General features: G+C 33.5%; 1 protein-coding gene across 6 annotated transcripts in view; it reads left to right on the forward strand.

The window, feature by feature from the left end:
- The window catches only part of LOC148627148 (plexin-A4-like), a 219,591-nt gene that overhangs the window by 96,403 nt on the left and 95,429 nt on the right, over positions 1 to 27,759 (forward strand). For all 6 annotated transcript variants that reach the window (XM_088568591.1, XM_088568599.1, XM_088568559.1 and 3 more), the window contains 4 exons: positions 4,008 to 4,103; positions 15,449 to 15,589; positions 20,064 to 20,148; positions 22,482 to 22,639. In XM_088568591.1, the coding sequence (XP_088424717.1) occupies positions 4,008 to 4,103; positions 15,449 to 15,589; positions 20,064 to 20,148; positions 22,482 to 22,639 (480 nt within the window). The remainder of the gene's footprint in view (positions 1 to 4,007; positions 4,104 to 15,448; positions 15,590 to 20,063; positions 20,149 to 22,481; positions 22,640 to 27,759) is intronic.

The following is a 27,759-nucleotide window of genomic DNA, read 5'->3' on the forward strand; positions in this document are numbered from 1 at the left end:
TTCTTTTGTTGGGTTTTTATGGTCATGACTATCCTTATGGATCTTGCACGACTGCCCCTTAAAGGGATTATGTAAGTATGTCAGTTAGTATATGGAGGTAGCTCTGCCAAACGTGTGGAATACCTGACAGGAGAACTACTGGCAGCTGGCAGCTGGGATGCTATGTTGATGCTGAATCTAACTATTTGGATGTACTGGTATGTCAGTCAGTCAACGGTCATCGATCCGTCAAATTGTTGCGTGGATTGGTTCAAGGACTATAACTACTGGTATTGCAAACAAAACTTTGGGAAATTGGAAATTGCAGGAAATGTAATAAAAAATCATTTTTTTAAATGTTCATTACATACATGGTTCTACAAATTTTTTACCTGTTAATTTGACAGTATTTATCATTGTCCATCATCTTTGTTAACCCTGATCAGCTTATTGCTCTCCCAGAGAATTTTTACCTGTCATTAAACATACCTTACCTGTTAAGACAGCAATTAATACTTTCCATGGATTTATGGCTCTTCTTATCAGATAAATAAGGCTGAAACCTGAATTTAAAGGTTTGAATTCAGAGTTTACTGGGTGTTTTTGACAGAAGTGGGTTTTGGTACAAATTTGACTTGAAGAATCGTGTTAGTTGGACAAATGGTCAAAATCATGAAAACATGCTTAAATCATGTCAGTTGGCAGTATGGAAATTAACAAGACGTCAATGGAAAAACCAATTCACATTTTAAAGTGTATATAGACCATGAAATCTGAATATGGCTTGCCTGTACATTTTTAGGAAAAAAAATGCAAATGAAACCACATTTGCAAGTATTTTAGGTGAAAAGAAGAAATTGTATTGTATATAACAGTTACTGTTTCAGAAGGTTTCTGTACATTACTCATTTAAATAATGAAAATATTGACAGATTTATGGTGTAAATGATTTTAATGTAGGAAGAAACTTAAAGCTATTAAAAACCAGGAATGAACCAGTTCCCTGGCTGCTTCTGTCAGACTTTCATTGAATATTGGTCCATATGTCAAGCAGGTCCTGCAATTTTCCTGCAGTGGTGTTTTAACAATTCATTTGTGGTAATAAATGATAAATGAGTTGATTCAGTTTAGTACAGCTACACTTCTAGCCATGCAACCCCCTCCCCATGTTTACTAAGATCTGGCAGTTGAGGAACAAGATTTACATGTATTTTAATTCTGGATAACTTCTCCTATTGACTGTAAATTTCAGTTATTAAAAAAATTCCCAACGATGTTAGAACTGTCAAATTTTGTGAAACAAATTTTTGGTCATTCCCTCCGCAGGACTCGAACTCGTACCACTGTGACATCTATGGCAACACAGCCTGCACTATGTTCAGCACCCTAGACCACTCGGCCAGCTAGGCTATATAAAATATAGCTTTCGCTGGCCGGGTCATTCCTCCTCGTAGGATTAATCTAGGGCTGTAACTTAGTACACGATGTATGGTAGTACGGGACAGTTCATCTAGGTGTTATTATGTAGGATAGAGGATCAAATTGATGCATATCACAACAAATCAATATTATACAACGTCTCAGAATGTGACGACTCTATTCGCTACACTGCTCCATCGGATCAAATTGATACAGGGAAGATAATGTAAACTTATAAAATTCCCAATGATGTAAGAAAATATATATAAAAATCCTAACAGGTTTAGTAATTAAACATTTTTACTGTAATTCAGAAATGTAATGAGTCCCTACTGGCTTTAGTCAAAGGGGACTTTAGATTTGCACTCCGTTTGTCTTTCTGTGTGTCTGGAAAAAATGAAGTTTTCCTTACTTTTTTTTAGAAAGGCTTGCAGATACTGTGCTGCTTGTTGGTATGTGAGTCAACCTTGATGAGTTACAGATCAAATTTACATTTTGTTCTGCTTCACTGATTTTTGTTTGAGTTATGGCACTTGAACTTTGAAAAATTTGCCCCAATTTAAGTTTTCCGCAGTTTTTTTTTCTAAATGGTTGCAGTTATTGAGCTGAGTTTTGGTATACGAGTCTCCCCTTATGAGTTACAGATCAAGTTTAGGTTTTGTTCTACTTTGCTGATTTTGTCTGAGTTATGGCCCTTGAATTTACTGAAATTTAAATTTTCCACACTTTTTTCTAAATGCTTGCAGATATTGAGTGGATTTTTGGTAAGTGACCAACTTTCAGTTTTATATGCTATACCAAAATTTCAGTTTTTCAGTTTTTTTTCTAATTTTGTGCTCTATACCAAAATTTCAGTTTTTTTTTCAGACTTAAGATATTGAGTTGTTTGGGGGCTTTTGATCCTTCAGGATCAAAATACCTTATGTCGCCAGTTCGTAACTGGAACTTCCCCACTATTTCTGAACATTACACAAAAATATAGTCCAAATGTGATTCCTTTTATATCATTTAATAATTCTTTTATGACCAGTAAATTAGTTCTAGCAGTTATTCAGCTCAATATAATTCTATTATTTCTGCAAATAAAATACAGCTCTAATCTTCAAATCAACTGAAGAATTCAGGGACTCCTTTTGGCCTTGGAAGATTTTCAGTAACAAATTTGCATTTTGGGAATGAAGAACTCTAAAAAAGTTTCCTTTTGGTCAAAATCTATAATGACTCCTCATTGGAGGAGGTTAAAAATAAAGTATCAGTTTTGTACTGTTCAGCTTATAAGTTGAAGACTATTTTATTTAATTGTTGAAATGATCCTTATAGCTAGGCTTACAAAAGTCTTCAGAGGGTCCAGGTTGTGTGATGAATCTTTATTAGCATAATTGCCCTTGAAAGACTAAAAATAAGGAACTTAGTGATGTTTTGCTTTTGTCTTGTAAACTGTAATAGATAAAAAGACTTCTTTTGTTGAATGATCTACTAGGCCTACAAAAGTCTTCATTTGGTCAAGTGGTATAAGTAATCTTCATAACAGATATTGTTCTTGAAAGACCAAATGAAGTTAATTTTGTGGTTTTAAACTTTTAACTTGAAAACCATAATAGAAGGAAATAAACTTTCAATTGATTAAATGATTCTTAAAGCAAAGTCTATTAAAGTCCCCATTATGACGTATTCAAGTATGATGATTCCTTATTAGAGTTATTGCCCTTGAAAGGTTAGAAAAAAATTACCAGGTGAGTAAATCAGGCTTTCATGAACTTAAAATAATATATTTATTTTTGTGGTTGTAAATTTTTATGGCGCCGTTGTACTCTGCATGTTAATCAGTGTCGTCATTTTCTGTAGACAATATGATAAAAAGAATTTTAGTGGATGGATCTTCAATTTTACAACCAACTTCCAAACTATAAAAGACAAGTTTTGATGAATTTTTGGGGTTATGGCCCTTTATTTGAAATAATCATTCTTTGACAGATATCAATGGGGTTTGGTTTAAAATCTTAAATTTTATAGGTGTTCATTGAATAGCATAATCTAAGCATGAAATTAGATTTTTTATTTTTTTATATGATTTCAAATTAGTTCGTTGGATTCTATGATATGAGGAATTTTTTTTATATTTGTTTCATATTGAGATTCAAACATTTTTATGTTTGGCTTGTTTTAAGTTAGTTGAAATTTGGGTGCAATATTAAAATTCCTTTTTTTTTGACAGAAGTTGAGTTCTTTAATGTGTTGAATGTATTCTTGCTTTTAGATTTGACAAAAGGCATTTGTTTCAAAATTTGAAGTTTTTGACCACAACAATTCTATTTCTGAAGTGTGTCAAAATTTTAATCCAAATCAAAAACTTTAACATACTGTCCATGCTTGCCACAACTGATCTGTATTCTACCTGTGTGAATGTATCAAGCAGTGTGTCAGAAAGCACTTCATTTTTATTGTAATATAAAACAAATGATGAAACATTTGCTCATTCACAGTTTGTTTTTGTTTAATTGACCCAACATTGTTTAATATTTTGTAACCCATTGTCATGTAAAGTTTTCTTATGTTGTGTTAGTGAAGGGAACTTATTTTCAATGATCTAATTCTGTGAAACATTATAGTTTCAGAATTCAGATGAATGTCCTATTATTAATAGTTCAAAGTTGCTTATTCACAAAGATGAGGAAAGTCTAGCACTGACAACCAAGAATATGGATGTAAGTATGTTCCTTCTGGACTAGAAACATTAATCCTGTTTATATATCATTTAACTGCTATTAGTCCTTTATTTGTGCATTTCTGTAATGATACAGTAATCAGTTTCTTTTTGCAGTTTTCAGCCAATATCTTGAAAGAGTAATCAAGGGATCCAAGGTTATAGCAATAATCAAAAGAATGTGCTCCAGGGACAAAGATCAGATATGGAAAACAGGCATACACAACAAAGAACATAAAGTAACTAAAATAATATATACAAAGTAACAAAAGCAAATGAGCAACTTGGACTCCACTAAAAACTGGGAGCATGGACCAGGTGCATTGGTGCTTTTTTTGAAACACCCGCCGAGTTGCTCATAAAAAGTCAAGTCTCGGGTAGACGAAAGAGGAAAGGAAAACTATGACATATTGAAAACCATGACACATTGAAAACTGTATTGGATAGAATGATACTTCAAATTGATTAAAATTATCCTGATGATAAGTCCTACCAAAGTCTTATTGAGTCAAAACTGTCAGGCAATTCTTTGTTAGAGTTATTGCCCTTGAAAGGCTAAAATTTAACCAGGTGAGCAATTCAGGCTCCTGGGAGCCTCTTGTTATGCCTGTCCAAGACAGTTTTATGGTACCCGTATACAAATGTCTGTTTGCATACCAGTTTAATCTTCTGGATCCTGCTTGCAGGAGATCTCCTGCCATTCTTTTCCAAATTACTGTAGATTTGGTGTGATAACATTTTTGACAAATATTTTGTATATATCACATGTGTATATACAAGTCAGTATATATCTGTATGAATTATTGTTTAATATATTAATACAGTTTTAACCAGAAAAAAGGAATCGCAGAGGCAAAGCCTGGTAAGAAATTTCTCTAAATAAAATGAAAGTTACCATCTGGAAATATTTTGTACCTGAGCTGTGAAATGATCTGCTTCCAGAAACAATAAGTGCTGGGCCTAATCTTGACATCAATGATAAAGAGAATTTTTATTAAATACTGGTGAAAAAAAAAAACAACAAAAAAACAAAAAAAAACAATATTGAAATTATTGTCTATGTAATCTATTACAAAAATCACACTAAAACAAATGGTACTGTGCTCAAATGGCTGTGAGTAACTTAAGTTACCCACAGCCCAATATGGCGGATGCAAAATCGGTTGATTTACAATTGATGAAAAATTTACATTTCACGGTATTTTTTATGCATTGTTTGAATTTTTATAGCAGCCTTAAATAACAAAGTCACTTACCAATATCATTTATTAATGAATATTGATTTCGCTTTAGTGCAACCACAACTTAAGAAAATGAAAAAGATGTCTGTAACTTCTTATTCTAAATGTATAAGGCTGTTGGTAACTTTACGGACGTGGGTAACGTTGATTATCAAAATTTCAATATTTATAATTTAAAAGTTATAAGATTGTTGTCTTTGCAACTCCTCAATTTAGCTCTATTGTACAATATTGTATAATGAATTATGACTTGTATCAATATAAATAAAGGTGTGAGAGTGTGGCTATAAAAAACTGAGACCCGAGATTTATGGATTCAATGTTGATTTTTTACAACTACCTGTAATTTTCATATTCTGTTTATCTGGATCAGATGGATGCTGAATCGGAACCACTAGTTACCACTGAAGCAACTGATTCTGTGGTTGTTGTTATTAAAAATAAATTCAATTTATTATATCAAAACCCCTTGTAACATTTTAGACGTTACAATAAGTTGAATGATTAGTATTTTGTATCGCCCCGTGCAGGTCCGGGTGTTAAAAGAATAGGCCTGCAGCAGCGCTAAGCTAGTCGTAAAAGGCGACTAAATAGTGCTCAGAAACCTAGCCGGGGGTTAGGCGCTCTGCCCACAGAGCAACTGGGATGTGTGCCCCAGGTGGTGGAATGGGGTACCCCTGGCATGTTACATGCTGGGGTTGTCAGGCTATAATACGGAAAACCTGACCGCAAACCATAGTGGTGCACCGTGTTGGGAAAGATGCCACATTCCTCGCACGTTAAAGAACCCTGCTGTGGTATTTGGTAGGAGTAGGAACCTTTGCGCACCGCCACAGGTGGCTAAATTGCCCGACCTTACCCATCCCCCCTTTTTCTAGTGGCAATCAAAATTTGTCGACCCTATTATCCTTGTGACCCATCCTTTTTTTTATCATTTCATGTTCATTTTATCATCCATTTCATGTTCATTGTCTGAATATAGCTGAAATATTGCTGCTCGGACGTTAAACCCCAACAATCAATCAATCAGTATTTTGTATCAGTAAATAGCCATTGAATAAAGACGTTAAGCCTGAATATCATGACTTACACTTGTGCAAAAGTGATCAAAACTTTGCACATTGCTGAAGCTGGTTATGAAATGATTTGCTATTTTTCATTACTTCTACATGTTTATTATCATTTGAATGTGCTAATTTTATTCCTATCTAAGCATCTACAAAATATTGATTCTTTGAAAGTTACCGACATCCCTATGTAAAACTGAGAAGAGTTACCCACATATCGTTTTGAAGTTATGGATATCCTATGTGTTTTCTAAAATTGGACTGTGCTCGTTTATTTTGTAGTTTGAAATAACTTTTTAACGTCAAGGAGATTCCCTAAATTTTTCCCCACTTATCACTTGAAATGTAAGTGATGTTTTCATAGTATCACAATTTTTACCAGAGAAGTCTCTTAGTGATGCCAGGCTACTCCATATGAACCACAGTGAAATGGGAGAAGTCAGCACAAACAATTAAAGTTTTTGCTCATTTCTTCCTCTTCATTAGCCCCTGAAGTCAATTATAGAATAGAGTCTCAGCTCTAATTTTGGGATTCTATGAAAGAGTAAACAAGGGAACCAAGATTCTAGCTGAAATCAAAAGACTGTGATCCAGGGACAAAGACCAAACATGGAAAATAGACACACATAACAAAGAACATAAAATAACCAAAATAATACTTACAAAGTAACAAAAGTAAATGAACAACTTGGATTCCACAAAAAAAAAAAAACTGGGAGCACCAGTTCATGCTCCCAGTTTTATGCTTTGACAAAAAAAAAGTGGTGAGACCATACAGGGTCCCCAAATAGCAGTGAATGGACAAAATTTGAGCCATATGTGAAAATGTGTGCAATCAAGGATTTCAATTCTACTATAAAAATCCTTAGTGCAATTTAAACTATTTTGGTAAATATTTGCAAAATAATTTCTTTTTTTTGTGGGAGTGTTGGAAATAACATGTCCTAAATATCATTGTTAATTTTCCTTTAGAGTAAGAATGAAGAATTGAATTAAATTGCAAACCTTGACCTTGACGTAATGGTAAACTATGCATGGTATTCTTGTTGATCGTGAAAAGCCTAGAGAGCATCCAAGCATTAATGAGCTGTTCAAAGAGTTAATTCTAATATATCTAATTCATATTTAATAAAGATATCAAACGTTAGAAAAGTTATACAGTGTACCATATTCCGTAAAATCACTTACACAAGTACATGGTAGCACTTGCCATGTGCCACATTTGCCATCATGTATGAAGCCAAAAAATAACGATAATCATGAATGAAACATTGTACCTGTCCATGTGTGAACACTGTGATCTTATCATGCAAACGACTATTGCCATATCTAACATTGTTCTACTTAATTGCCCTTTACTTCATTATAAAAAATACAATGCAAAGTTTCATTAAAATTTACATTTCCACAGCAATGTGTAGAAGTCACCTCCTGTTTCCTGATCTTTTTTTTGAGAAACATATTGTCAATTGAACAGCTTATTATTAATCGAGGCTGCATAATGAACCTGGATATCAAATTTCAACTGCATATCAATCGCTTTTTTTTTCAAAATAGCTGTGTCTGCGGTAAAAAATTCCAAGTTGTACGATTTCATTGAAATTTGATGCTGCCTCATTGAATAATAAGCAGTTCAATTGATCTTGTGGTTGGTGACTTAACTAGCGACCATTTCAACTGACATAGCTGACATAAAGTGAACAGCCAAATATGGACAAATATGGTGCATCTACGGTGATGGTAATAGGTCAGGAAAATGTACCGTTATTGTCCTATTAGAATCCAAATAAATCATAGAAATTCCATTTTATCATTGTTTTACCACGGGCTGACCATTTGTGCCAATATTTTACCCCTCGCTATCGCTTGGGGTAATATAATGCTGCATAAATGGTGAGCCCATGGTAAAACATTTGTGCTGATATTTTACCCCTCGCTATCGCTGGGAAACTCCATTTTATCATTGTTTTACCATGGGCTGACCATTTATGCCTTTGGTCTTGTATGGGCATGGTTAATTTAAGAAGTAAAGCATGAATTATTTCTTAAACTTACCACACCCATATGAGACCAATGGTATTACTGTAAAATAACAACAAAAATGGCACCTGTTAGTAATGAAAAATGCAGTCATTGCAAACAAGATGTTATTTGAATTTGGAATTTTTTGGGGTTTAAGAAAATAAGTCAAAAGATTATTTATAAAACTTACCCCTACTAAGGTGGTTAGTCATGCTGTCATGACTAAGGGGGTAGTAAGTTTCCTTGACTTTATTCAACTAGCCCGACCCCTTAGCCATGCTGGCATGGCTAACCCCCTTAGTAAGGGTTAGTTTTACAAATTTTTTGGTCATTTTCTTAGTTCCAAAATAATTCCCAATTTAAACAACACCTTGTTTGCAGGAGAAAGGCCTGTTTTGTAGGAGTCCTCCTCAGTAATCTGGAGGGTTAAAACAGATAGAGTCTGTCCATTTTAACATGACAATTCCTGGTTGAATAAACAGATGTTATTATGGTATAATAGATTGCCTAATCTAAGCCTAAAATTAAATCTTTTAGCTCAACTGGCCCAAAGGGCTATCTGCCTTCACTTGGCATCCCTCATTGATGTCATTGTTCATAGTCACTAAAATATTTTCTGAACTATTCTCCTCTGACACAAATTGATAGAACTGATGTAAGGTTTTTGATTGTTGAAAAAACATGGCTGCCTTTACTAAAGATAGAACAAAGGGGTCAGACAGAAGTTTTTCACTTATCTATCCATAACCCTCATTGATGTCATTGTCCGACATTTTTTTGCTTTTTAAAAAAGAAAATTTCTCCTCTCACACAACTTGGCCAATAAGAACCAAACTTGGTTAAAATGTTACTTGGGGTATTCTGCATAGAACTGAAGGCAGGATTTTTTATTCTTCCAAAAACGTTGCAGCTGTTACTAACAATAGATCATTGGGGTCAGACAGAAGCTTCTGGGAGATATCCAAAACCATTAGGTTTAGCCAAATTTCAGAAATTATCCTTATGATAAGGCTTACAAAAGTCTACTTGAATTAAAGATGTCAGACGACCCCTTGTTGGAGTTTTATTGCCCTTGAAAGGCAAAAAATTATGTTTTTAGCTGTTTTCAACCGATATCTTGAAAAGTACAATACATAAACAAAAATGTCGAAAGAAACTTTCAGTGGATGATCTGATCCTTATGATATGTCCTACTTAAGTCTTGTTTTGAGTTAAAATTTTCTGACTACTTATTGTAAGAGTTAATGCCCTTGAAATGCAAAAATTGAACCAGCTGAGTGATGCAGGCTCCTTGGAGCCTCTTTTGTTAACCTGGTAAGGTCTCATTAACCACTTCTAAAGTTTCCATTACTTTACATGTAAAGAAAGTAATTTTCAAAGTTTCACTGTGTATTCCCAGGACAAATGACATCTTAAAGCTGCCTACCATTGGGAAGCTTGGAAAATAAGGCTTTCAAAATCATTATGCTTTTGGTACAATGATCATAGAAATTCTTCACAAAATTTACTTGAATACAAAAAATCCACACTTTTACCTTTTCTGCTATCTGACAGCATGGAGGCAAATTACATATGCATGTAAATAATATTCATACACCTTTGTAGTAAATTACAAATGCAGTTTTAAAGAACACATTCTCAGCTTTATTTTGACTACTTTTGGACTGAATACACACATATAATGTGCCTACAATGCATAGATCTAGGTTCAGTTTGTTTTTGGTACTAAAACCTTATAAGGGGATGGCCATTTGACCCGCAAGTGGTTAGTGAGACCTAAGCCATGTTTGAGTTGTTGGCCTTTTTCTACTTTTTTTTACTATTTTTAATGTTATTTCTTTAAAACTTTTCTTCTCTGAAATGACTGGACCAAGGAAAACTGAACTCGGTTTGAATATTCCTTAGGTTGTTCTGCATAGAACTGATGTAGGGATTTTTGGTTTGTTGAAAAACCATTGGGTTTAGCCAAATTATGTCAATTTACAAAATGTTTCTTTAAGGCCCTGTGCAGGTCCGGGTGTCAAAAGAATAGGCCTGCAGCAGCGCTAAGCTTGTCGTAAAAGGTGACTTAATAGTGCTCAGAACCCTAGCCGGGGGCTAGGTGTTCTGCCCACAGAGCAACTGTGATGTGTGCCCCAGGTGATGGAATGGGGTACCCCTGGCGTGTTACATGCTGGGGTTGTCAGGCTATAATACGAAAAACCTTACCGCAAACCATAGTGGTGCACCGTGTTGGGAAAGATGCCACGTTCCTCACACGTTAAAGAACCCTTCTGTGGTATTCTCCCGGAGTAGGAACCATAGGAGGCTAAATTGCCCGAACCTACCCACCTCTCCCTATTTTCAGTGGCAATCAAAATTTGTCGACCACATTGTCCCTTTGTCCAATCCCTTTGTCATTTCATCATCATTTCATGTTCATTTTGTCATCAATTTCATGTTCATCATCTGAATATAGCTGAAATATTGCTGCTCGGATGTTAAACCCCAACAAAAAAACTTTTTATAAGACCTACGAAAGCCTGCATTTGATCAAAGTTGTTAGACTGAAAGCATGATCTTTTAGATTGAAGTTGTTGGACGACTCCTTGTAAGAGTTGTTACCCTTGAAAGGCAAAAAATGTAGTCGTAGCCTTTTTTCTCAAAAACTGTAATAGATAGAAAAATTCAGTTTATGAAATCATCTCCATGATAAGGCCAAGAAAAGTCTCTTTCAGTTGAATTGTCAGATGACTCCTTGTTGGCAATTTTTGGTCATTCTCTTGGAAAATATGATTGAAGAAAAAAAACAACTTTATTTGATGAAATAATACTTATGCTAAGGCCAACTAAAGTCCAATTGATTATCAAAGAGTAATCGAGGGAACCAAGATTCTAGCGGAAATCAAAAGAATGTAATCCAGGGACAAAGACCAAACATGGAAAACTGACCTACACAACAAAGAACATGAAGTAACTAAAATAATACATACAAAGTAACAAAAGCAAATGAGCAACTCAGACTCTTCTAAACTGGGAGCATGGGCCAATGCACCAGTAGGGTAAGCGTCCTCTTCTTTTCTAGAGGTACCCACTAAGTTGCTCATAAAAAGTCAAGTTCAGGGCAGATGAAAGATGAAAGGAAAACTATGACACGATGAACAAACCAGTTTTCATTGTGCAGATGGATACACCATAGCAATTCAGGAATTCATGATGGTCAGTATAAAATTTTTGTAGTGATGACTTCAATCTTGTAGTAACATAACCCTGTTCCAGAAGCCTAAGTGTAAGAGTCCTAGCGCTATACAAAAAGTCTGCATAGTTACATCAAGCTCTGGCATAATGTATGAGTTGTGATATAAAAATTCCATATGCAGGTACTGAAGAGATGAAAGGAAAGTTGACAATTCTGAATGAAAAGTCATCACTTTTGTAGATTCCTTTTATTGTCCTTGAAGGACAAAAATTGAACTAGGTGAGCAATTTAGTCTCTTTGGAGCCTCTTGTGTAAATTGTTACAGAAGTATTCTTTAAAAATAGTGTCACTCGAGTCGGCTAAACTGTTCTGGTTATGAGAAAGTGTCTCTTAATTAAGCTGGTTTCACTCCTTTAAGGATTTTTGCAACAAAAATAATTCTTCACTCATTGAGAAAAGTAAGATTAACTTGAACATGCATCTTTACAAGTCAAACCATATGTTCAATCAGGTTTAATACTTCTGAAATAGACATTCTTGAAGATTCTTTGTCATGGTTTATGCCATCTAGATCTGGTCATACCTTGTGTAATGAACCCATTATTTGGGCTACAAAATTCATCAACTACATGTACTGGCAAAGTGACCTTAGCATATGAAAAAACAGGGAAATGTTAAAGCACATGGAATGTTCTTAGTACTTAAATTTATTTTCCCTAGCCTTTTTAGGGATTGTATTTGTAATTGTCTACTAGCACAGACAAAAATGGTTTGGCTTCTGCCATCTAGCAATGCACTCAATGCCACAACTTTAAATGACTAATGCACTCTGTGCAACTAAAGTCAATGGAATTTAATCAATAAGACACAATAGCAAATGGATGTTAGCCCATAGAAAAATTAAGATTTTACACCCACCTTCATGCACTGGAAGCAACTGTAATAATACATTATTACACCTTAACTTATGTTGTAGAAACAAAATCAGGAATTCTTAAATTGTCTTTTTGACATTGAGGTAATAAATTCAGAATTAAGGTCTTAAATGAGCAGATATGATGGATACATCATTATCTGAATTCATATACCCTGAAATGTCCTTTTCTAGTCCTATTTACATGCACAATTATATAAATGTATGTATTCTTTCTCACTTGTATAAATATAGATGGGTGTGCATATTCTGCATGTAAATTCAAAAACATATGTACAATGTGTGTAAATTTTCACCATGTGTAAATATACACCATCTCGGGACCAGATGTAAATCAATAAATGTAGATATACACAAGAGCAGGAAATAAATTTTCCACTGAGACAAAAGTGCTATCCTGAAATGTGTTTGTCCAAAGAAGTCATTTGAACAAACCTACATGTATCTGATTTTAAAAGGTTTGAAATTTAATTTATTATTTTGTCTTTTGACACAATCCACATTTCCAATTTTATTGTAAGTATAATCATGCTTGAAAACCAGGTAGATTAACACAAGTGTGATGGACAATTGTAATGTTACATACAGAGAAATAAATTGAAGTTGACACATTAATGGTCATATGTTCACAAATGTTTTCTACACCTGGCGTCTGTTTTCAACGGGCCCCAAAAATAACAAATGTATCAGTTCAGATATACCCTTAACATAACATACCAAACATTAAAAACACACATGATCAACAGGCTAGCCTTTTGAAGACAAAAGATTACAAAAGTTATAAAGCAAGTTACATAAATATATTTTCAAACACTATAACAAGGTCATCCTGTATGGTTTGCCCACCATTGCATCATTTCCTTCATGCAGTGCAATTCTATTATCATCAATTTCAACATTCCACTGGTTATCATATCTGTGCAATTTAGACATGCATGCTTTTAAAAACAGTAGTAAATGTAAATGTGTTTTCTCAAAATTTTCATTGGGGTAGTATTTGAAAGTAAGAATTTCAAGAAACCACCACAAAAAGTGCTTACTAAATTCTATTTATCTCATTACATGCATATACAGGTATTTTCATAAAACACTTAATCAACTGAAAAAGGTCCTTAACACAAGAGGGGTGTCATGTATACATTTTTCAGTAAAACTTATTCAGTTAGGACCACTGTCCATTCGCATGTCATTCAGCCTAAATTTTCAAAAGTTGGCAGGTATGTAGTAAGAATACAAAAATATAAAAAAGGACAAAAATGAAGAAAGATATTTCTAACTTGCAAACATTCACCTTAAAAAAAAAACTAAGATCAATGTTCCTTTTGGGTTGAAGGACCCTCTTCTCTGCCCCCCTCTACCTAAATGGTATCCTGCCAAGAACTAATGTTGTGATTTTTTTATTCATTAACATTATGGCTGCAGTTACTAAAAAAAGACTATCATGGTCAACAGCAGCTGTTTTTAAAATCTACCTCAGAAACCATTTGGATAAGAAAAATTCTGGCAGAGGAAATAGTGTAAGCAAGATGCAATTTTTTTATTGTGAATTTTTCTGAAATTCTTTTGTCCCTTGTTAAAGTGATGGCCCTACTTAGACATTTTTTTGGCATGGATAGCTCAATACTCACCCAATAAGTTAACTATACTGATTTTGTTGTCAAATTTTTAAGGATAGTATTTTTGGTATTAACATTGATTTGCTCATAGCTTAAATGTGCCCATATTCATCTCAATTAGCTGTTAAGACAGTGATATTCAGCTGTGCTCTTGGGAAATATCTTATTTATTGAAGCATGGATATTTTAGGGGTTGTGACATCAATTGACATTGAAAAAGATGGCAATTTAAGTGATTGTTTATTGGGGTAGGGGCACATATTTTTGACATATTTTGCATATAACTAAAACACTATGTCTTAGAATATAGAAAGCTGATATACTGGGCTAAGTGGTGGTACTTATACACTTTGCATTTCTTCATTTGTGATATATCAGGATGTTCAAACATATGCATGCAATTGGGTGACAAAAAACTAGGTATTATGCCTAGATGGGTACAATTCAGTTTTGTAATGAAAAAGAATCTCCAACAAAATTTTGGCAATAACTTAATCATAAATGGTGGGTATTTTAAAGTCATCATGAAGTTACTTGGTTAGGGAGATGCATGGTTGACTATATGGCCCGGTAAAAGTTGCTTGAAAATGAATGTTTTTAGCTATGTGTAGCAATTTTGTAATATGCTTGTTTTGAATTATATGAAGTAATGTGGACTTATTTTTAGCTCACCTGGCCAAAGGCCATGTGAGCTATTGCCATCACTTGGCGTCCATCGTCGTGTGCCATTGTTGTTGTCGTCGTTAACAATTTTACAAAACTCTTCTCCTCTGAAACTACTTGACTAATTAGAACCAAACTTGGTATGAATGTTCCTTGTGGTATACTGCATAGAAATGATGTGGGGATTTCTAATTCTTCAAAAAACATGGCTGCCATTACTAAAAATAGAACATACGGGTCACACAGTAGTTTTTCACATATATCTCCGAAACCGTTAGGTTTATCCAAAGTCTTTCAATAGCTGAAATGATCCATATTATTAGGACTACAAAAGTCCTCACTCCTTGTAAAGTTATTGCCCTTGAAAGGGGATAAAATGACTTTTTTTTTAGATAGTGTTCAGTCAATATCTTGAAAACTATGATAGATTAAAAGCAACTTTCAATTGTTGAAAAGATCTTGTGATAAGTCCTACCAAAGACTTCTTGAGTCCATATTGTTGGACAACTTCTTGCTTAATTTATTGCCTTTGAAAGGCAAAATTCAACAAGGTGAGCGATTCAGGCTCCTGGGAGCCTCTTGTTATGAATTATGATATGTGTACTTTAAACACCAACATCTACAGTTTCAGGATTCAACATATCTTCGCTGTGTTTTCGAAACTGATACAGAGAACAGGAAGGGGAAATCCTCCAAGAAACAAGAATCAGCTGTGAAAATTGAAAATAGTACTCATGTTGTATGTGAAGGTATAAACCTATTAAAGGTAAGTAACTAACACTTACACCAGGATTATTTTGCCAAGTCTTGTTTTTTTTTTATTTTAGATTTTAAGAAATGTTTACTCCGCAATAAACAGTTTATTGGTATTTTGGTTTATTGGCCCACACTAAATGAATGTGATGGTATAATGGAATCACCTTGTCTGTCTGTGATTTTGTCTGTCCTTCTGTTAAAATTTTAATGCAGTAATACTGACTCACAATAGATGGATTGGTTCCAAATCTGGTATGTGTTTTTACATAAATGTGGCTACACATTGTTAGCAATTTTGGTTAATGCATGTCCAGTATATCAGTTTTATGATTTGTGAGACTTCTTTTCAGTTATTTCTCTATATTAAAAAAGCCAACCTGTATACCAAGGAAGACAATGTGTGAAAGTTAATTTTCCTACTGCTATGATTTACTTTTATTGGTTATAATTACAAGTAATGAATTACATAATTAAGTTAACACTGATTCTTATTATTCATGAGGTGCATTACCTTGTATTTAATTTGTATGCCTGCATTATGCATAATTTTGCCATGATGTGAAAATAGTGTTCTTCAAGGAAGATTCAAACATTTTGAAGTACAGTTATGAATTATAGATCTGCATAAGATTGATGAAAAAAAAACACTAAAAATATTGTAGAAGTTGATCTGGTTTCTTGTGGCACACTCATTTGTCTTTTGATAGAAACTTATAGATATGTAATTTTCATTCATAATTTGGTAATGGATATCCTGTGTATTTTATTCATAGTCACATATTTGTACTAACTCAGCAACAGGTCTGGGTGTGTATGATGTTATTACCATTTAGAAAAATATAAATCAGCCATCTTTGGTGCACTTCACTACCATCTAATGTGTGTCAATATTGATTATTCATTTTGCATTCAGCAAACACCTAAAAGTGCAACCAAAAGTTAATTAACCATTATTATATTTTGTAAACATGAACCGATGTGGTATATTTGAATCAACTTGTCCATCAATGTAAATTTTCTGTGGATTGATTGATGTCCGTCCGTCTATTATACTTTTTATGTCCCCACTTACAAAGTGGATATTTTATAATTAAAAAACAGTGCTCCCAAGTCAATGATAAAATCTGAAGTACTAAAGAACTCAGAATGTGAAAAATTATTTTAAGTCCTAGTAAACATTGTATGCTAAAAAAATTGACGTAGACTTTATCTTCTGTCAAGGATTAAAAAGTATCTAAACTTAGAAACAAGGAACTTGTTTTATTCAGGATATATTCTCCTATTCATTGACTATTGTAGTTCTATTTAGGGCAATTGTACAACAGGAAATTTACAACATGTACTTAGACCACAAATGAGGGCAGCTAGACTTATACTTGATGTAGAATTCTGTGCCCCATCTAATCTCCTCTTTAATTCTTTAGATTGGCTAACTGTTGAGAAAAGAATTATATATCACAGGTGCCTACTGATCGTCAAATGTTTAAATGGGTTTGCTCCATCTCATTCGGCAGATAAAATACAATTTGTTCCGGAATTTAATCCATACCATTCAAGAAATGGCATAAACAATGCTCTTTTTATTCATAAACCTAAGATAGAACTATTCAGACATACTTTTGAATAACCTCCCTAGTGAAATCATAAGTGTAAATGAAATTAGTCTTTTTAAGCAGAAATTAAAATTTTCCTAATGGAACAACAGGTAAAAGAATAATCCAATTGTATTTACATGTACTATAATGTAAAATGATAACTTCGTTGGCATGTATTTATATATTATTTATAGTAATCATTTTGTGGCATTGAAATTAACCTTAGATTTTTGTTTTTGTGTTAGAGCCTCAGAGAAGATTATTTAAAAAGTAACTGTGTTAATACCCTATTGAAATAAAGTATTATTATTATATAGTGTTAGGGATGTCTGTCCTTCTGTTTGTTTGTTTGTTTGTTGGGGTTTAACGTCCGAGCAGCAATATTTCAGCTATATTCAGACGAAGAACATGAAATTGATGATAAAATGAACATGAAATGATGATGAAATGAAAAAGGGATGGGACACAAGGACAATGGGGTCGACAAATTTTGATTGCCACTGGAAATAGGGAGAGGTGGGTAGGGTCGGGCAATTTAGCCTCCTGTGGCAGAGCCCTATTGTTCCTACTCCGGGAGAATACCACAGTAGGGTTCTTTAACGTGCGAGGAACGTGGCATCTTTCCCAACACAGTGCACCACTATGGTTTGCGGTCAGGTTTTCCGTATTTTAGCCTGACAACCCCAGCATATAATATGCCAGGGGTACCCCATTCCACCGCCTGGGGCACACATCCCAGTTGCTCTGTGGGTCGAGCGCTCTAGCCCACGGCTAGGGTTCTGAGCACTATTTAGTCGCCTTTTACGACAAGCTTAGCGCTGCCGTAGGCCTATTCTTTCAGCACCCGGATCTGCATGGGGCATCTGTCCTTCTGTCCTTCCTTCCCTCCGTGACCAGGGGGACCCATCTTTATTCATTACTCCTTGTATACCACTGAAAGGAATTGAATGAAACTTTCACAGAATCTTTATTACGTGTTCCCATTGTGCACCGCCTATTTTAGATTTTGATTGAAATCAATTTAGGGTTTCACATAGTAAAAAAAGAACTTTATCATTTTGTAAATATGGGGACATAGGGGACACAGCTCTAATTCATTACTCCTCCTGTACCACTGAATACAATTAAATGATATTTTCACAGGATCTTTATTTCATGTTCCCATTGTGCACCTCATATTTTAGATTTTGATCGTAGCAATTATGGTGTTTCACGTAGGAAAACATGGACTGTCATTTGTAAATATGGGGACATAGGGGCCAATCTCTTCTCCATAACTCCTTCTATACCACTGAATGGAATTGAATGAAACTTTCACAGAATCATTATTACGTGTTCTCAGTGTGCTGTTTCTATTTCAGTTTTTGATCTGAGGTTAAAAGGTGCATATTATCCAATGCAGGAGTCAGGGTATCAAGTTTGTAAGCATTGCTCACAGTTTTTATACCCCTGCATGAAAAGTGGGGGTATACAGTGATGGGGATGTCAGTTCATTATTCCTTCTATAACAAATATGTCTGTCAAAGATTTCTTGGCTTCTACGAAAAGGAATAATAAGATAATTTGGTATACAGCTTATGCGGGATGACATGTACTGTGTCTCCTTTTTCTAGCTTTCTAGATCATATACTTCCTGTTTCTATGTGACTTAGAAATTTTACTTGTGCAGTTCTGGGAAATTTTCCATTGCAGATAATAATTAGATGAGCTTTTAAGATATTTCTACATACAGTTTACAGCTTTAAAAACATTGTTATTTAATTTATTGAGAATGTATGTCATTAACATGAAACCATGAAGCCACTGAGGACATTCACTTAACCTTAAACAATTCAAAGATTACATGTACATAGCATATTAGTATATAACAAAAATGAATTTTGATAATATGTCAAAGGGACAATGACCCAACAGGGGTAAAAAATATGAGATTTTCGTTGACACTTTTAATCCCCAAAAATCTTTTTTTTTCTGTGCCTAGCATACACGTAAGATTTCTGTGAATATGGTCTTTTCTAGGGGAGCAGGGGATATAGATTTAGTAAGCAGTGCTCACAGTTTTTGTAGCTTTAGTTTGTAACATATTTCTCTACTGGAGGGAATGCCTAGATATTAAGTATATTGCTTTCTTATGATGACTTGTGCTGTGTCTTCCTTTCCCATGGCTTATCTACTTTCTGTTACCCTTCGACTTAATAATTTTTTAGGTTGTGCATAATGGAAATTTTTGTAACATATTTCTCAGCTTCTGTTACAGGGAATGCGCAGATATTTGGTGTATTGCTTTACATGATGACTTGTGCCATGTCTTTCCTTTTCAGGTTTATGGTTCATCTACTTCCTGTTTACAGACTAACTCCATTATTTTTTAGGTTGTGGTTAATGGAAATTTTAGTAACAGATTTCTCAGCTTCTATTGCAGGGAATGCTTAGAAATTTAGTTTAGTGCATTGTCACTATTAATTGTACTGTGTTTCTCCTTTTCAGGATCATAGCTTATCTACTTCCTATTTGCTAATCGATTTGTACCATGTCGTCCTTTTTCAGATTCATGGTTATTTTCTTCGTTTTTACAGATTGAATTCATAATTTTTTAGGTTGGCAGTAATTTTTTTTTCAGTGGTGCATAATACATGGAATGATGATTTCTACTGGGTCTCCCTATCCCTGCTAGCTTTGATTGTAAAAGTTTAGTGGGAGATTCTTAGCAGGACATAGCATGCAACATCTTGTTTATGTTTTAAAACACAATTATTTAATCAGTTAATTAACCCATCTAAAAATAAGGATAAGTCAGTAATATGGGCAAACTGTGCATAAGAAAGAAAACACTTCAGATTACAATAAATCATAAAACTAAATTCAAGTAAATGATAAATGTGATTACAGACTAAAGATATGGAAACCATTGTGAAAATAAGGTATAAGAAAGAAGAAACCGAAAGATATGTTGATGGATCTGCTCACATGGAAGGTAATATATATTGATATATATATATGAAAGCTAGGATTGATTTTTTGGGGTTGTGACAAATTTAGAAATCAGCAGTTGATTTCTCAAAGAATCTTATAAGTGTAAAAAAATGTAACACGATTAAAATATTGTGATGTCTTAACTTATCACTAATTTTACAACTAAGTCTTTTTTTTTGTGTGTGAAATCGATCACTTGGCCAAAAAAGCTATATATATAACCAGTATATATGTACAGATCACTATACAATAATTCAAGATTCCATACCTCCAAAGTTATAACTTAGGCTAAGATTGATTTTGGGATGATTTTTTGGGATGAAAGGGCTAAAAATAAACATTTGTGAGATGTCAGGTTACACAAAAGGCCAATCTAAATTAATAATGAGAAATAGTACCATTCTACCTTAAATGCACAGCATTAATCAAGAAAATAATGGGTATACAATTATCTGTCAAATAAGATGGAAAGGAGCTTCATGGTTAAAAATCATGTGAAAGTGGAAGTGATTTTCTCCCTTTCCCTACATTCCTAGTACATATGAAAATTAAGCATTATATTATTTAAGAAACATTTTTAGAGAAAAATGCAAATAAATTTAACTAATAAAAGTTATTTTTGTGAAATTATTTTATTGAAATTCTTGATGCAACTCCAAATGTAAAGTTGTAGTGCAAAATAGTATGATCCTTTGGCAGTTCAAGAAAAAAATAAATTCTGTCAAAAACATAAATACTGACATAAAAGTATGTGAATAATCAGTCCTACCTATTTATACATAGATTGTTATGGTGTGTCCATCTGCACCATAGGAACCGATTTGTTCAGCATACCATAGTTTTTCTTTCCTCTTTCCTCTGCCCTGGACTTGACTCAATGGGTGTTTCTAGAAAAGCAGAGGATGTTTACCCTACAGGTGCACCAGGTCCATGCTACAATTTTTTAGTGGAGTCCGAGTTACTCATTTACATTTGTTGTTTTGTACATAAGATTTTAGTTACTTTATGTTCTTTGTTGTGATTGTGTGTTTTTCATGTTTGGTCCACAATTTGCAAAAAAAACATATCGGTCATGCTAATTGCATGCTGAGACAATTTGGCCATATATAGGGTTCCGTACATTTTTGCACTGACATTTTTGGCTGTAGCTTGGATCATATCATACATTTGGACATAAGGGATTTCTCAAATTGACCAGTGTAATGCTAGGACACTCCACTTGGAATATCAGGGGACAAAGTGCAATTCATTTTTCCATTAATCTCTTTAACCCCAAGGTAATGCCTAAATGTATTCTTTGAAGAATTTATTTTATTTTTCCATATCTCTAATACACTTCATTCTGAGTAATTCTAATTGTAACTGGTATTCTTGCATAACATCCAAGTATCTATTGGAATTTGGTGTCTGTCCAGTATTACTTATTTGTCTGACTTAGATCAAAGTTCATTAGAGGTATTTGGCCATGTCTATGTTTTTTGTGTTATTAGGGGTCAAAGTGACTACACCTCCAAAAAATCGATTTATTTATTTATTTGTGGTTCCATTTTCCCAAATTTTTTTTTCATTGAATTCTTTATAAATAATCCTGCCTGCATTTTTCAATCAGATTTCCGACATTTCTTTCGGTTTTTTTGCTATAAGGGGTCAAAGGGGTTATCCCCCCACAAATTTTTGGTCCAATTTCGAATTGTTTTTGAATTTCAAATTTTGTGCTACATTGTATTAAAACCAGTTATGATGTCCATAATAAAAAGGTGTCATCACGATTCAGGAGTTGATTTTTTTGTCAATCACAATTCACAGAAAATAAATTTAATAAGAATATAGATTCAGAAGCTGCTTGTTTGTGTTGTAAATTGGTTCAATTAAGCTACATTCAAATGCATTACTGGCTCATTACTTGTTTACCTGTTGAATTCTCCCAGGTTCTAAATTAAATCGTGCTACTTCCACTTTTTGAGCCAAGAAAGACAACTGACTCTTTATTTCCGTAATGAAAAAAAAAATCACAAGAATGAAATATATGACTCAATCACGAAGAACGAACATAAAACTCCAACGAAAACAATTCATGAACAATGCTTTCATCATGAATCCTGAAAAATAAATCTATAGGAAAACGGATCATGATAGCGAAAAATGTGCCAATCACAAAGAACGAAAATAACCCATCAGGCCCCTCAATAAAATGTGAGTCCCTAAACTTAAGTGTGTCAAAACTAATATTATGTCAACTCTTGCATCAAGTGAACAGATTTGGAAGGCTGCGGTTGTATCATGCTTTGCTCCATGAAGCTTTTTATTTATTTAGACAATCATGTATTTTTATAGTTTATGACTGCAAGGATTTTGATAGTTGTGGCTCCTGTAACTACAGAGAGAGTATTGGATACAGATGTAATTGGCAAGCAAATGGTGGTGGTCAATGTAGTGATAAGTTTTCCCAAGGCTCCTCTTCAACAGTTTGTCGTCCAGTTAATGTTAAAAATGTGAGTATGAATGAAAATGATTATTCCTCCAGCAAATAAAGTTTACATCTTTAAATCTTGCAAATATCATACCTTTTAAACATCTCAATGTATTTTGGTGAAACTTTATTTGAAGGTTAATGTTTGTATCATGAAGAAAGATAGTTATAACCTATGCAATCAAAGTTTAGGAGGTAAATGTAGAAATCACCCTGTCAGTCTGTCCACATATCTCACAGGCAAAACTCCTAATACCCCCTTCACATATGAATCTTAGGAATCCCTACAAATCTTGAAAATTTATAAAAGATTTGTAAAACTAACAATAATCCTTGCGAATTAAACAACTTTTACGAGTGATTTGTGAGTGTTTTACAGTTAGTTACAAGTATGAACTATCACTTTAGGATTGACTAAAAATGAATGGGTCATCTTTGCTATAACTGTTCATGATTCATTGCTAAATAAAAATAAAATACAAATCATTTTGTTTGGTTACTAGTGTTTTACAAACAGTTATGATTTTTCAGTTGAGTTGCATTTTATCATATAAATTCATACAGCCTCATGCATTCTTCAAGTGAACATTTGACATGTTTTAAGAGTGAAATAAATCAATATTATATCCAAAATTCTTTGGACCTCTTCTCTCACTGGCACAACAACCTTACGTTCTTCGTCATGGGCAAAGTGTTTGTGTATATTCGCAAGGTACTTGCTAGAATTCTTCTTTTTCGTTAAAAAACTATTGTAAACTATTCATAATTATTCACAAATGAATCATAAAACTGGTATAAAATAGCAATCAAAAATAGTTCTTGCAAATGCTATGCAAGTTCATGGGATCGATTAACAATGCCATATGAATGGTTAAAAGTGTTTTGTGAGCTCTTTATGAATAAAATAATCAAAAAAGTTTCTTTGAAATTTGTGAAAAAATGTTTGAAATGCTAAAATAATTCATCCCCTTTAGAGAATCAACATGAATGCCTGTAAATGTCTACAAGTTGTTAAGAGTTATTTATGAATTTGACAAGTTAAATATGAATGCTTGCAAATAACTCTTAAGAAAGATTTGTGTATGTGGAAAGGGTATTAACCGCACAAAAAAACTTTGATAAACAAATTTTTTACAGGTAAAGAAACAAGATGTGTTATGGTAAAATTTTATAGAAAACTTTGATATATCGTATGAGTGAACTAAGTTGTGCTTATCAGTCACTTTGGGATTTTTTACTAGCTTACAGAAAAAGCAAGTACTCTTTCCAGGTAGACTTGTTGTCTTTTATCCTGTTTGTAAAAATGTTTGAATTCAGTATAGATGTCAAGAGTTAAACCTGAATTTAACAGATTTTTATAGTTTTTTTTATTGTTGTATTTTTTCACCACTGTCTAGGGTTAGAGGGAAGGTTGAGTACTCACAAACATGTTTATCCCTGCTCACACTTTATATGCTTGTCCCAAGCCAGGAACCTCTAGTCCAGTGGTTGTCATGTTTTTTGTATTCATTGTTATTCATTTTACATTTTTCTATAAATTAGGTCGATTTTCATCTTTTACGAATAGTTTCACTTCTTTTATTTTGGGGACTTTTACAGCTTGCTTTATGGTATGGGTTTTGTCAATCATTGTTTGTTGCTTGAGTTTTTGTGGATCACATTGGCAGTCATACCACATCTTCTATTTTTATATATCATTAGGACAAAATGATTTTTTTGTGATGAGGATGGTAAAAAAAATTATGTTACTTGCCAAATGGGCTAATGGTCCAAACTTTAAAGGCAAGGACTGCTGTGAGTGAGTTTGGTGATCCTGTTGAAAGAAAAGGCAATTCCAAGACAATTTGAGTCAAAAATGGGATCAAGCATACTTCTGCAAAATGCATCTGCCTCGGCCAAAAAAAAAAAAAATAAATAAAATTTTTCTTAAATACTTTTTTATTTCTTTTATAATATAGTCAGCATTTTTCAGCATCCCCTTGCATCACTACATGTCTAGATTGTAATGAGGTTATATATATATATATTCCTCACTATTGCACTTTTCACTCACTCTCACTCAGTCATGCTGAAGAAACAATCATTCCATGATATCATTTTACAATATGATAGGAAAAAAATGTTAGGGGGCATATTAATTTACCCCTGTCCGTCTGTCCATCCGTCCAGATTACAAATGATCATGGCTTGTCCGGCTACCTCTTTGTACATTTTTTGAACTACATCTAAAATATTTTACAGGATATTTCTACAAATGATGAAGGTGTGCATGACCAAAGAATTATGATTTTCGTGATATATGACGGAAATTAGTGAAAGTTACTTATTTTCGTAAAAAATAGGGCTATATGGCTTATGGCTATCTCTTCCTGTAGTTTTTGAACTACATCTAAAATATTTTTTGCAGGATGTTTCTACACATAATGATGGTGTGCAATGTCATAGGATCTTGATTTTCATGAAATATTATGGAACTGGGTGATAGTTAGACTTTGTTATTTTTGTCAGAAATATATCCCAAGCAACAAAGTTAGGGATTTGTTATGGGGAGTATTAACATTTTTTATGTGTCTGTTAATACGTCCATCGGTCCCCTTTTTCTCATAGTAGCTAGTCTGAAACTACCAAACAGAATTTTATGACACTAAGTGGCCAGGATACAATATTTAGATATGCATATATTTAGGAATTTCTGATCCCCAAATTGATCCCCAGACCATGAGTAACTTTAAGTCTTGGAAGGATTTCTGAATCTGCAAACCATGTCTTCATACAAAAATAAACATGTTCCTAATTTGGCAAATCTAGCGAGCAGGGGTATCATTAGTGTCTTACAGACACATTTGATTTATTAAAAAAAAAAATTACTACTAACAAATGAGGCGGGGCTCCTGTGATAAACAGGGCTTCTAGTTCTGATTCAAAGTTTTCTTAAGAATTATTGTATACATTTATTTCTAATTGCTCTTAATGCTCTATTTCTGTCTCTTATTTACTAAATTTTTTTTTTTTTATTTTCTTATGATTTTTGAATACCACAACTGATGGTCTCACTTCTGATCTTCATTTTTAACTCACCTGGCTGAAGACCATCTGAGCTATTGCCATTACTTTGCGTCCATTGTCCTCGTCCATCATGGTCTTCGTCCGCTAACAATTTTTCAAAAATCTTCTTCTCTGAAACCACTGAGAGGAATTATATGAAACTTTGCACAGATGTTTCTTAGGGAATGTTGCACAAAAGTTATATTTCGATTTATGATCCATTGAAAAACATGACCGCCATTACTATAAATAGAGCATAGAGGTCAGACACTAGTTTTTTCCCATATATCTCCAAAACGTTAGGTTAAGCCAAATTCTGACAAGATGAAAGTGTTTATCATGATAAGATCTATCTGTGGTCAAATTTTCATTTCATTTTTCATTTCATGTTAAGCCATGTTGGAGTTATTGCCCTTTTTTGATATCTTTTTGCTGTTTTAATGTTATTTCTTTGAAAATTTTCTCCTCTGACACTACTTGACCAATTGGAACCAAACTTGGTATGAATGTTCTTTGGGGTATCTTGCACGAAAGGTTTGTTTAGATTTTTGATTCATCAAAAAACATGGGCTGTTACTTAAAATAGAACAAAGGGGTGAGACACTAGTTTTTTGCTTATATCTCCAAAACCTTTAAGTTTAACAAAATTCTTTTAATTGCTGAAATGATCCTTATTACAAGTCCTATCAAAGTCTTATTGAGTCAAAATTGTGAGACAACTTCATTGTTCAATTTATTGCCATTGAAAGTCAAAATTTAACCTGTTGAGCGATTCAGGTTCTGGGAGCCTCTTGTTAATACTTCAAAGAATATCTGATCACTACAGGATAACTAAACTTCTAATAGATCAGTTTTGTCACCACCAGCATAGTACTCACCAATCAAGTCTCTGATGCATTGCTTGATAAGATGACAATAATCTATATCTCTCAGCAGTTGAGAATTAAATTTCCAATATCTCTTTCCTCTTTTTGAAAAAGATGCTATGAATGGAAAAGTGGAAAAATTACCTACCTACCCATATAAAAAAACCGCTGTTGGTTGAGAGCAAATCCAATTAAAAAAAAAATACACAGATGTAGCCTAAATGTAGAGATCTAAATAAAATATACTAAAACAAGATATCATTGTTGTTTGTTAAATGTTCACATTGTGTTTTGAAGCAAAGATACAAAGATATTCTATAATTTTTGACTTCTATAATTTACTGATTTACAATATGACAATAGTATGCAAATGCTTTTTAATCACCACTGGTATATTCTGCAAGGGAAGAAGGAGGTTTAGCGGGCTGAAAAACCTAGATTTTCCCCACCATTTTGTTTGAAATGCATGTAGAAAGTCAGGACCATTGTGGTACCAGCAGCTCCAGTGGTGTAATATCTATTTTGCCAGATTTATTTTGGACTTGACTTGACTATGAATGGAATTTGTGTTTGGTAATTTTGTTGTTACCGTTCCTTCTCAATCAAAGTGTGCAAGTAAGGTAATGTCTTTAAGTTCTAACATTATACAATGGAATACAGCAACTGTATGTACTATTGTTACATCTATCTGCATAATTTCTGACATTATACGGCCTGTAAAAGTGAAGTTATTTGAAAAATTTCTATATGTGAAATGAATCAAATTGAAATTGATATTACCAATCTCATAAATTAAATTGAACTGTCCATCTTATAAATTGAGAAAAAACTATAAAAAGAATTACGTGTAAATCATTAACAGTTCATGATCATATAAGTTGAGTTTCTAATCATCTTCTCTTCATCATGAAATAATGACTTTTATCACAAATTTTGTCTTGGTTATTTGAACTCATCGTTGGCAGTTTTCTCTCCTGTGGTCTATTTCTGAATTCTCTCCATAGCAGTTTGGTGTAATATTTGTTATCATCTTCTCAGATCAAAGTTTATATACAGTTTCTGAAACTTAGTGTTTTGTTCATCCACTTTCCAGATGATTGTTGCTTCAGTTTTCCAGTATTGCTCAAGGTTTATCTCTTTATTCTTATGTGCAACCATTATATTCTCCATTGATGTTCTTTCATCTTTCTAGTAGCTGGTGTTGTTAATTGGTCCAGGTAGAAGGTAGCCT

The sequence above is a fragment of the Perna viridis genome, chromosome 1 (assembly GCF_037379345.1).
Source record: "Perna viridis isolate PV_CMFRI_1.1 ecotype Kerala chromosome 1, ASM3737934v1, whole genome shotgun sequence".
Classification (NCBI taxonomy): domain Eukaryota; kingdom Metazoa; phylum Mollusca; class Bivalvia; order Mytilida; family Mytilidae; genus Perna; species Perna viridis.